Source organism: Notolepis coatsorum, assembly GCF_963971535.1.
Source record: "Notolepis coatsorum genome assembly, chromosome: 6".
NCBI lineage: Eukaryota > Metazoa > Chordata > Actinopteri > Aulopiformes > Paralepididae > Notolepis > Notolepis coatsorum.
Window position 1 is genome coordinate 67,528,507 of NC_140170.1, and position 13,245 is coordinate 67,541,751.

Below are 13,245 nucleotides of genomic sequence, written 5' to 3' on the forward strand. Positions count from 1 at the left end.
AAAAGTTTATTAACAGATTGCAGAATGGGTACAGTACAGTACAGCTCAATACATACAATTGTTAAGGGGATGCAGACCAGAGAAAGACTTTCGTCTTGTTTACATCAGGGTCCCCCATTTTCAATTCATCATAACATATATGACATACATGACATACAGATAGACAGTACTGCTACATCTATACATTTATGACATATCAGATTTGCAAATACAGTACTGTTTGTGATACAAAAGTGTCCAGAAAAGGAGTGTATATACATTTGGCGTAGAAACTGTACATTGGAGGAGGTTGGTTGGGTGGGGTGGGGTTGGGTGGGTTGGGTGAGGGCTGTACATTGGAGGTGGGGGGGGGGGGGGGGGGTATGCTGTCCCTGGATGCTATGAAAGCCTTTGACAGGCTGGAATGGTCGTATCTATGGGCAGTATTAGAAAGGATGGGGTTAGGAAAAGGATTCATTGATATGATTAAAGTATTGTACAAAGACCCATCGGCCATGATTACAACAGGTACATTCATCTCCAAAATCTTTCCGGTCTCACGCTCAGCCAGACAGGGTTGCCCTCTAAGTCCCGGACTATTCGATCTATCATTAGAGCCTTTAGCACAATATATAAGACAATCCCAATCCATAGAACCAATCGTAATCAAGGGCACACAACATAAAATTAGTTTATATGCGGACGACGTAATATTGTTCATGCAAAGCCCCAACACCACATTGCCTCATCTACTCAAGTTGATTGAGAACTTTGGTGATTTATCGGGATTTAAAATAAATTGGCCGAAGTCGGCTTTCCTTCCACTTAACACCCCTGCAAAAAAAGATACAACCCTCCCAGGTGAGATACCTATGGTAAAACATTTTAGATGCTTGGGTGTGGAAATATTTCCCACCATAAGACAAACGGTGAAGCACAATTACACAAAAATACAAAACAAAATCAAAGACGACCTGGACAGGTGGGCAAAACTTAAAAACTCAGTACAGGCAAGGGTATCAATAGTTAAGATGGATGTACTACCTAGAATCAACTTCTTCAGTTCAATGCTACCGTTACCCCCTCCAGAGGGTTACTGGAAAAGATTACACTCCTCCACATACAAATTTATTTGGAATAACAAACCACCACGTATAAAAAGATCCACCGCACAGAGAAATAAAGCAGACGGTGGCATGGCAGTTCCAGATTTTTTCCAATATTTTAAGGCGTACACATTAAGACCATTGACAACATGGTTTGATCCCCAAGCATTAGTATCCTGGAGAAAATTGGAAGAAAACATAGTAGCCCCACATAGACTGAAGGACATAGCACACACTAAACTACCAATCAAGCACTGTGAGCGGAAATTTGGCCCCATAATTACCCATGCGATCCGGATATGGCGTGAAACACAAAAAAAATATCCTAACCCACAAAAATGGCACAATCACACTCCCTTATTCAATAACAATGCACTCTTAATTGAAAAACGTCCTATAAGATTCCCTATATGGGAAGAGCAAGGCATACACTCATTAGGGGATGTTTTTAACAACCAGGGTTTTTGTAGTTATGGAGAAATATGCACAAAATTTTATCTCACCGAGTCCACATGGCTTTTTTACATACAGTTACGGATATGTTTGAAGTCTCACAGTGTTCCATTAGACATACCAGTTGAACACCACAGATACCACAAATTCTTCTATGAAAGAGAGACATCGAGAGGTTTTGTATCAGGTTTTTATTATCAATTACTAACGTCCTCGTATGAAACCCTCCAACTAGACTCGGTCTGGAGGAGGGATATACCAGACCTGGAAAGTGACTTTGATTGGCAAGGAGCATGGGCAAATGTCCGTCTTACATCAAGGAACCCGGACCATCAACAAATCAATCTTAACTATATTCACAGGACATACTTGACTCCTATAAGACTGAACAGAATGGGTCTTAAACAAGACTCAAAATGCTCCCAATGTACAAATGGAGACGAAGGGACATTTATGCACATGTATTGGGACTGCCCACCAGTTAAGGAATTCTGGAAAGATGTGACCCATCAATTATCAAAACTCGTATCTTGGAATATACCAGTACACCCCTCTGTATTACTATTGAATGATGTTTTTGAGTTTGCAGTAAATCCACAGCTAAAGAGATTGGTTTTATCGGGTATCACAGTAGCTAAAAAGCTGATTGCATCACGCTGGTTTCAACCGGAAAAAATGTGCCGGAAGGTTTGGTTTCTTACATATCTCGATGTGATTTATCAAGAAATATCTACAGCAAGAATTCTGGGTCTCAACGAATCCAAAATGTCAATGTGGTTAGAAGTGGTGGAGAGAATAAAAGCTAGCTTATAATGGTAGTGTCTGGTTAGGAGTGAGGGATAATGGAGGTACTATCCAAGGAGGGGTCCGGGAGGGGGGGGGGTTCGAGCTGGAGCATATGTGTGTAGGGTTTTAGATAATAGGTATTAGGGGTATATCCTGTATAAGACATTGGTATAATTTGTAATTTCGTTGGATATACACTGTATACGGTAAAATATTATTATATATTTTTTTTGTTTTCTGTTTCTGTACTTGCATGTCATTTTAGCCACCTTAATTGTTAGTTTCATTATGCATTGTGTGTTGAGTACTGACTTTTAATAATTTTGTTTTGCAATAATAATAAAAAAAAAAAAAAAAAACTTTGTAGTATATATCTCATGCACATCCCCTTCATTTGGTGCTGAGCCAAACTGTGAAACACAGGTCTTGAAGAAAGGTTCACAAATCCTTCTGGTAGCCTACTGACTGACTACCCAATTCTAGCTGACTGACACTATTGAGACATAATGAAAGTAGGCTAGTATTGAGACATAATGACTGCTGTAGTATTGAGACATAATGACTGTAGTACTGAGACATAATGACTGTAGTACTGAGACATAATGACTGTAGTATTGAGACATAATGACTGTAGTACTGAGACATAATGACTGTAGTACTGAGACATAATGACTGTAGTATTGAGACATAATGACTGTAGTATTGAGACATAATGACTGTAGTATTGAGACATAATGACTGTAGTATTGAGACATAATGACTGTAGTATTGAGACATAATGACTGTAGTATTGAGACATAATGACTGTAGTATTGAGACATAATGACTGTAGTACTGAGACATAATGACTGTAGTATTGAGACATAATAACTGTAGTATTGAGACATAATGACTGTAGTATTGAGACATAATGACAACTGAATGACACTTGGACCTAAAGGATGAAAAACATTAATATGGTCAACATAAATAAATAAATATGGTGTAAGATTAAATACATAAAAAAATATATAAAAAAGATATGGTGTAAAATGAAATACATTCCTGGTGGATTTGTGAGCCTTTATTCAAGACCTGTGTTTGACCGTTTGGCTCAGCACCAAATGAAGGGAATGTGCTGTGCATGCGATATACTACATAGTTGACCCCATTCCGCCTTCGTCCAAGTGTCAATCTTCAAACTTAATCCACAATATGCTATTTCAATTTATTAGGCAGAAGCTTGCTGGTGCCCTGGTCCTATTGGTCAGGGATACAGACATGTTCCTGTCCATCTGCCTCATGGATTTATACATAAAGATATGCCTCTCTCCCCCCCCCCCCCCCCCCCCCCTCTCTGTTCACTCCCCGCTTCCATGATGTCACTGCACAGAGACCGTCTGATTGGCCGGGGCCACAGCCCGCCAGCTGTTTGTAATCAGGAGCATCAGGACCACATGATGCCCTCAGGACGACACAAACACACACAAACACAGAGGCACACATACACACACAGGCATGCACACGCACACACACTGCATCTTTCACCCCCACCCACCCCTTCCCACAGGCTACTCCTTTGCTGACAGAATCACCTCCAGATGTGAAACCTCTACACTCACCTTAGAGGAGAGGGGGAAGGGAGGGGAGGGGGAAGGGGAGAGAGGGAGGGAGGGGAGGGGGTACTAATAGCACAAAAAGAGCAGAAAGAGGTTGAGAAAGAGAGAGGTTGATAATAAGAGAGAGAGAGAGAGAGAGAGAGAGAGAGAGAGAGAGAGAGAGAGAGATGGGGTTGAGTGGACAGGACACACCTCACCTGGTGACCTGCAGCATTAAAGGCACAATCAGAGATTTTATTTTGCAAACATGATTTGTACTAGAGGAAGAAATCTGCCTTTATTCACTTTTTATTCAAGTCACTATAACTGGGGCGACAGTGGCTCAGGAGGTATAGAGCGACCGTCTGGTAATCTGAAGGTTCCCGGTTGGATTCTGGCTCCTCCCAGCGCCGTGTTGGAAGTGTCCTTGAGCAAGACACTTAACCCCTAAGTGGTCGTGAGGAGCAGGTCGGCACCTCGCTTGGTCGCCTCCGTCGTCATGTGTGAATATATGAGTGAACGGGTGAATGTGAGGAACAAAATTGTAAAGCGCTTTGGATAAAAGCTGCTATATAAATGTAGTCCATTTATAAATAGAAAATACCTATACATTTTTTAGATTATGTTTACAGACGTTGCACATTTTAAACAAACGTTTAGGCTACAGCATCAAATGTATATATATATATGTATATATATAAAGGTTTTAACAGTCTATCCTTGTCAAGAGCTCACTCAATCAATTTTTAGAAAGGAACAATAACAAACTCAATTTGTTTACATTTGGATTACTGATTTGCACTTTCAATAAAGATATGGGTTATTCTTGATCACTGGACGGTTTCTCTGTGTGACAATATCTTGTTGAATATGAATGAGAATGTGACGTTGTAGTATTTGTCAGTGCAGCAAGTATTAAAACTCTCTGCCGCCCTCTGCTGCTTTCACACTGTAGCTGAGACACGTTCCACGGGATTCAACAGCCTTCTGCGCGCTACTGCCCTCTAGTGGAATAACTCCGTCATTACACACATTTTACAACGGATACACAATGGTAATATAAAATCGTATAACAAAAAGTATAAACGCAATGACTCAAACCACAGCCTTTGGGTTTCAAGAGTAATGGTTTATTTTCATTATTATATTATATACATATAAAACATTTAGGATTGTTTTGGTCCTGACGTATCACTCAACCGGGAGTGAGATCACAGCAGCGTAGTAGATTAGGCTCTTCTTCCTGAAGCATCCCCCCCCTCTCTCTCTCTCTCTCTTGTCTCTGACCTTGTCATTGAAAGAGGCACAAGGCCTATTTCATATTCACCAGAAGAACATAGCAGTGTAGGACAGTGTTTGTTTGTTTGATTGATTGATTGATTGATTGATAGTCTTTCTCTGGTCTGCATCCCCTTAACAATTGTTTGTATTGAGCAGTACTGTATTGTACCCATTCTGCAATCTGTTAATAAAGTTTTCAATCAATCAACTCCTGCTACACACACACACACACACACACACAAAGCGAACATATACTGAAGACACTTAATGTATGTAGTACTTGTACATTTTCAAGGCATTGACCAGCAAACAGCCACCGTATATAGCTGCCCTGTTGGACAGGAATGCTCCAGCCCATCAAACACGATCTAGTAACTGGATGACTGAATGAATGAATGAATGAATGAATGAATGAATGAATGAATGAATGAATGAATGAATGAATGAATGAATGAATGAATGAATGAATGAATGAAAACTTTATTTAACAGATTGCAGAATGGGTACAATACAGTACGGCTCAATACACACAATTGTTAAGGGGATGCAGACCAGAGAAAGACGTTTGTCTTGTTTACATCAGGGTCCCCCATTTTCAATTCATAGTGACATTTATGACATACACAACATACATGACATTTATGGCATAGGGACATACATGACATACAGGTATTTAGTACTGTTACATTTGTGACATATACGATATGCAAATATACAGTACTGTTACCCATGGATCCTGACAGTATGATGGGGAGGGGACTGTACATTAGGAGGGGGTGGGTGGGTGGGAGAGAAATATACATACGGTGGGGAGAGAATATATACATGCGGTGGGGAGGAGACTGTCTATTAGGAGTGGGTGGGGGTGGGGGGGTTTGGACATTTACGGTGGCCAGTTTCGAATTGCAGCCTCCTGTAGGTGCTCTTTAAGAGCGGTTTTGAATGTGGGTAGGGATTCACATTCCTTTACAGCTTTGGGTAGGGCATTCCACTTAAAGTTCCACAGACTAGTACAGGACTCGGCAGGACAGCATTCTCTTATGCAGCCCCAAAGTCCTGGAATGACATTCAATCAAAGTTAAAGTGCATGGGAAGTTCTTCCTTCCCTTAGGGAATTTAAATGTCTCATTTAATTTCTAAATGATTCATGTTGTAACTGTTTTTTTTTACTGATTGCACTGCACATTGTTTTGTTGTTTTATCTAGTTGTACACTCAGCAGTTCTGTAAATGAGGTGGCCTCACCTGAGTATAAATAAAGGTTTCAATCAATACTGCATCTACAAAATACGTTGAAAATCAACTGAAAAACTCATTCATGGTTCAAGTCTCGACCACATTCTGCAAGTGTCAGAGTTGGTGTTTTTCTACAGCTCTTACAGTGTGTGTGTCCACTGGTCTCCCACCTGTATATGGGGTTGCACACAGCAGTTAATTTATTGTCATTATTGGTCTGAATTCAACCATTTATTATTTATGGGATTTATTTTCTTTGTAAATATGTATGTTGAATACAGTTCATGCTTGTTGTGCCTTTTTCTTCAAATCATTCATTATTTCAGCATGGATTACAGATTTGCACGTTCAATAAAGATATGGGTTCTTCTTGATCACTGGACGGTTTCTTTGTGTCACAATATCTTGTTGAATATGAATATCAATGTACAGATTCTATGTCAAATGTATATACTCTCTTTTCTGGACTCTTTTCGTATCACAAACAATACTGTATGTGCAAATCTGGTATGTCATAAATGTCTAGATGTAGCAGTACTGTATCTGTATGTCATGTATGATGATGAATTGAAAATGGGGGACCCTGATGTAAACAAGACGAAAGTCTTTCTCTGGTCTGCATCCCCTTAACAATTGTATGTATTGAGCTGTACTGTACTGTACCCATTCTGCAATCTGTTAATAAAGTTTTCATTCATTCATTCACGTTTGCCCGTCTGTCAGCTGATTTTAAGCAGCAACTGAAGAATGTGACGTGTAGTATTTGTCAGTGCAGCAAGTACTCTCTGCCGCCCTCTGCTGCTTTCACACTGTAGCTGAGACACGTCCTACGGGATTCAACAGACTTCTGTGCGCTACTGCCCTCTAGTGGAATAACTCCGTCAGTACACACATTTTACAACGGACACACAATGGTCAAAATAAAATCCTATAACAAAAAGTAAACGCAATGACTCAAACCACAGCCTTTAGATTTCAAGAGTAATGGTTTATTTTCATAATCAAAAATTATATTAAGATATACATATAAAACATTTAGAATTGTTTTGCTCCTGACGTATCACTCGGCTGGTTGAAGAGACAAGGCATCTCTCTCTCTCTCTGGCTCCTAGACTATAAATTAGGGTTGAGGTCACAGCAGTACATTAGGCTCATCTTCCTGAAGCACCCCCCCATACTCGAACACCCCTCTCTCTCCCTCTACCTCTCTACCTCTCTTGTCTCTCTGACCTTGTCATTGAAAGAGGCACAAGGCCTATTTCATATTCACCAGAAGAACATAGCAGTGTAGGACAGTGTAGAGTTATCAGTCATACACGCACAAAATGAAGGACTCAATCAGTCTGGGTAAACCTTGTTTCAGGGCCAGAGGGTGCATACTACAAAGGGGACACACTTTAAGGGAACACATCTCAACAATGGGACACGGCCATGGGATTCGTCGGTGCGTTTCTTTGTCACCGTTATTATCTCCATCGAGGCTGAGCTACGTACCTGGGAGCCTGTGCCTCAACACCAGAGATCTGAGAGAGAGAGCTCAGAGAGACAGAGAGTCTGGTTGTGGTCATTTGATGTAAACATCATTATGGAACTAGCAGAACTACAGGACGAGGTTGCACATTCTATGATAGACAGGCCTACACAATGTTTATATTCAGTCCATCAACTCCTGCGTACACACACACACGCACGCACACATTCTCTCTCTCTCTCTCTCTCTCTCTCACACACATTATCTCTCTCTCACACACACACACACACGCACACACAAAGCAAGCATATACTGAAGACACTTAATGTATACTGCATCTACAAAATACATTGAAAATCTACTGAAAAACTCATTCATGGTTCAAGTCTCGATCACATTCGGCAACAGAGTTGATGTTTTTCTACAGTTCTTACTGGACTCCCACTTGTCTATGGGGTTGCACAGCCGTTCATTTATTGTCATTATTGGTCTGAATTCAACCATTTATTATTCATAGAATTTATTTTCTTTGTAAATATGCATGTATTGAATACTGTTCAGCCATGCTTGTTGTGCCTTTTCTTCAAATCATTCATTATTTCAGCACGGATCTTGGGAAACCATTTACAGCATACAAAAAAGTATGACAAAAGCAAGGCGATACAATCACTGTACTGTACAAGAGCAAACATAACGTACTCTTCCTTCATACGCATCCCGGGGGCGTTATTACTGCGTGTAATATTACAGCGACGTATTACTACTGTCCGTACTTGAAAGCCGCTTTGACGAGGGATCACAGGAAACAGCGATGCTTGGAGAACAGTCTTCCAACGACAGTCAGAACAAACCCGCTCCCTATTGGCTGACGATTATTCTGCTGTTGGGTTCATTCATAGAAATGATTATTCTTGTGCTGCAGTCATTAGGCCTCCAGCCAGCGCGCCTTGTTTATTTTACTATATACAGAAAGTAACAACACCAGTTTTGACAATTTAAAAATAAATCATTGTAATAAATCATTGTAAAACAAAATTATTCTCTCAATAGATTTCTTGAAAATAAAGCATATATATATATCATGTACTTTACTTTATCTACACAAAGTGCAACTACGAATAAATTATTTATTGTTGAAGATCATCGTTTGAAATCATGAACTTCATCTCTTCTCCCTGTCAGCTCTCAACCGGCCATCAGAGCCTGAACAGGGAGAGTGTCGCCCCAAATCATCTGGACGCGTCTATCAGGCGTCGCCATGACGACGCCACAGTAGAACCTGGTTTAACTGAACCGACCTCCGAACCCACTGGTCTACCAAAGACCATACCAAACTAAACCGTGGCACAATACTATAATAATTCTATTGATTGTGCATAAGTGTTTGAATTTCTTTGTCGATACATGCAAGAAGAAGCATTTCAACAGAAAGTTAGAGCATTTATCTTTGGCCTGGAATCTGAGTGCATTTCAATGTTGCAAATATTCCCTTTTCTCAAAAAGCTTCTGTTTCCATGGGAACGGCCTGGACAGATAAACCAGGTTCTACAGGCATGAAAGACGCCTAATAAAATAAGAGTCACGTCATGTCGTTAAATCAAATCTTTTGAGTTGTCTGAAGTGAAATGAGCTTCTAATTTGGGGTTATTTATTGCTCAAATGAATCCCGTTTGGCTTCTCCTCTCAAATAATCGAATAATAAAGGTATACCTAACACACACACACACATACACACACACACACACACACACACACACACACAAACAGAGTGATGCTCACCTGCTCTGGTCTCACGTGACCTGACATTACCCACAGTGCCTTGCAGGATCATCAAAAAACGTGTCTGAGGTAAAGAAATAAGACACTGCACTACTAACACACGACAGACTGTTCTGTTGACCGACCTCCAAAATCGATTAAACACAATAAATATCCATAAAGGAAACAGATTATAGCTCATAGTTTTGATCCTATCAATGCCACTGACTCAACTGAAAGTAGGTCTTCTAAACAGTTAACAGTTTTCAGTTCACATCATACATTTTACACAAAACGACAGATCTGTTTGTCCAAAGGTGGATTCTGTCTATTTATTATTGATCCCAGTAATGAACGTTTTAAAATCTAAAAAAAACTTGTCGACGATACCATCACTATAAAAAGAACCCACTCATGGCACAGTAAAGAAAAGGAAACTTTTCTCAAGGTATAGGGGATCAACGACTAATAGATCACACGGATCGATGACTAACTAGGAGCTACGCACGCTTATTAAAAAGAACCTGGCTTGTTTCCAGAGGAGGAGCGTTCAGGCTCCTGTCATTTAGCCTGGCTAAGTAAGGAAAGGGGGGGGGGGGGGGGGGGGGGCAGTTCAAAGGTGTACCTTGACATTTTGAATTCTAATCTAAGTTACAAGTTATTCAGACGGAGCACCTCTCTATAACCGTGGTCTGTGTCGGGTGGGTTGGTTGGTCGGTGTGCGTTCGCTCGGTCGCTTCCTCGCTCCCACGGTTGACTCAAGCTGCTATTGACCACATTCACACGGTGGCCATTTTGCTCTCGTGTCACGCTCAGGTTGGGATTTATTTTCTTCCCACCCTGTTCCCGTGTGTGAACGTGGTCAATGATTCGTCATCCACACGCTCTGCAACTACACACCCTTTCCGAGCAACCTATCCAGCGCTAGCAGGCTTGTTTCCCCTCCCAGAGACGCTCGCTGTGATGAGAAAATTACTTTATACCTATAAACCAATTGTGTGCTTATAGCCAGGAGGTTAACCCTTTCACTATACCACACTACAGAAGGTTAACCCTTTCACTACCACACTACAGAAGGTTAACACTTTCACTACCACACTACAGAAGGTTACCCCTTTCACTACCACACTACAGAAGGTTAACCCTTTCACACTACAGATGGTTAACTGTCTGTAGTGTGGTAGTGAAAGGGTTAACCTTCTATAGGGGTGACAGTGGCTCAGGAGGTAGAGCAGTCGTCTGGTAATCCGGAGGTTCCCGGTTCGATTCCCGTTCCTCCCAGGCAGTGTGTCAAAGTGTCTTTGAGCAAGACACCAACCTAATTGCTCCCGATGAGCAGGTTGGCACATTGCATGGTTGCCTCGGCCGTCTGTGAGTGAATGGGTAAAAATGTGAGAAACTATTTGTTAAGCGCTTTGGATAAAAGCACTATATAAATGCAGCCATTTACCATTCTATAGTGTGGCAGTGAAAGGGTTAACCTTCTATAGTGTGGTAGTGAAAGGGTTACCTTCTATAATGTGGTAGTGAAAGGGTTAAGGGACCAGCTTGCAGGGTGGAACACGCATATCGCTGCCGTCTGATGAATACAGTACCTTGTATTTACCTTTGTTGGAGATACAAGGTTTTCACCTGACAGCAGGGACACGTTGCTAACAAAAACTCAGACATTGTGAGTGTAGGACGGCTGAAGGACAGAGACTACTGTCCCCACATGACGCAGCGTCTGGGAAAGAAAAAGAACTAAAGACTCAAATTCCAAATGTCATCCCTTTAAATGTGTTGTTTTCTGGTGAAACCAAGGAAGGAGAGGAGGATAATGTTGTGTGTGTGTGTGTGTGTGTGTGTTTGTGCGCGTGTGTGTTTGTGCGTGTTTGTGCGTGTTTGTGCGTGTGTGTGTATAACTGAGGGAGAGGTGGACAGTGTAGTGTGTTTGTGCGTGTGTGTGTTTGTGTGTGTGTGTGTGTGTGTGTGTAACTGAGGGAGAAGTGGACAGTGTAGTGTGTTTGTGTTTGTGCGTGTGTGTGTGTGTGTGTGTGTGTGTGTGTGTGTGTGTGTGTGTGTGTGTGTGTGTGTGTGTGTGTGTGTGTGTGTGTGTGTGTGTGTGTGTGTGTGTGTGTGTGTAACTGATGGAGAAGTGGACAGTGTAGTGTGTGTCAGGGTAGCTGGTAGGAATCATAGTCTTGTGTTGGACTGAAGAGGTTGATGTTGGGAGCAGCCTGCGTGTCGGCCAGAGACCAAGGGCCAGAGACCAAGGGCCAGAGACCAAGGGCCAGAGACCAAGGGCCAGAGACCAAGGGCCAGAGACCAGGGACCAGGGACCAAGGGCCAGAGACCAGGGACCAGGGACCAGGGACCAAGGGCCAGAGACCAAGGGCCAGAGACCAAGGGCCAGAGACCAAGGGCCAGAGACCAGGGACCAGGGACCAGGGACCAAGGGCCAGAGACCAAGGGCCAGAGACCAAGGGCCAGAGACCAAGGGCCAGAGACCAAGGGCCAGAGACCAGGGACCAGGGACCAAGGGCCAGAGACCAAGGGCCAGAGACCAAGGGCCAGAGACCAAGGGCCAGAGACCAAGGGCCAGAGACCAAGGGCCAGAGACCAAGGGCCAGAGACCAGGGACCAAGGGCCAGAGACCCAGGGCCAGAGACCAAGGGCCAGAGACCAAGGGCCAGAGACCAAGGGCCAGAGACCAAGGGCCAGAGACCAAGGGCCAGAGACCAAGGGCCAGAGACCAGGGACCAGGGACCAAGGGCCAGAGACCAGGGACCAGGGACCAAGGGCCAGAGACCAAGGGCCAGAGACCAAGGGCCAGAGACCAAGGGCCAGAGACCAGGGACCAAGGGCCAGAGACCCAGGGCCAGAGACCAAGGGCCAGAGACCAAGGGCCAGAGACCAAGGGCCAGAGACCAAGGGCCAGAGACCAAGGGCCAGAGACCAAGGGCCAGAGACCAAGGGCCAGAGACCAAGGGCCAGAGACCAAGGGCCAGGGACCAAGGGCCAGAGACCAAGGGCCAGAGACCAAGGGCCAGAGACCAAGGGCCAGAGACCAAGGGCCAGAGACCAAGGGCCAGAGACCAAGGGCCAGAGACCAGGGACCAAGGGCCAGAGACCCAGGGCCAGGGACCAAGGGCCAGAGACCAAGGACCAGGGACCAAGGGCCAGAGACCAAGGGCCAGAGACCAAGGGCCAGAGACCAAGGGCCAGAGACCAAGGGCCAGGGACCAAGGGCCAGAGACCAAGGGCCAGAGACCAAGGGCCAGAGACCAAGGGCCAGAGACCAAGGGCCAGAGACCAAGGGCCAGGGACCAAGGGCTAGAGACCAAGGGCCAGAGACCAAGGGCCAGAGACCAAGGGCCAGAGACCAAGGGCCAGAGACCAAGGACCAGAGACCAAGGACCAGAGACCAAGGACCAAGGGCCAGAGACCAAGGGCCAGAGACCAAGGGCCAGAGACCAAGGGCCAGGGACCAAGGACCAAGGACCAGGGACCAGGGGGCGTCTGTCTTGGTGTCAGCCAGGGGGACCAGGGGGCGTCTGTCTTGGTGTCAGCCAGGGGGACCAGGGGGCGTCTGTCTTGGTGTCAGCCAGGGGGACCAG

The 13,245-nt window shown here is 43.8% G+C and overlaps 1 protein-coding gene across 1 annotated transcript in view; it reads right to left on the minus strand.

Annotated features, from left to right (window-relative positions):
* Positions 1-8,604, minus strand: part of LOC311229530 (fidgetin-like protein 2) — a gene marked incomplete at both ends in the record, with an annotated part of 66,897 nt that extends 58,293 nt beyond the window's left edge. The window contains 2 exons of the mRNA XM_084315606.1: positions 7,912-7,940; positions 8,588-8,604. Of these exons, the coding sequence (XP_084171732.1) occupies positions 7,912-7,940; positions 8,588-8,604 (46 nt within the window). The remainder of the gene's footprint in view (positions 1-7,911; positions 7,941-8,587) is intronic.
* Between the last annotated feature and the right edge of the window lie 4,641 nt (positions 8,605-13,245).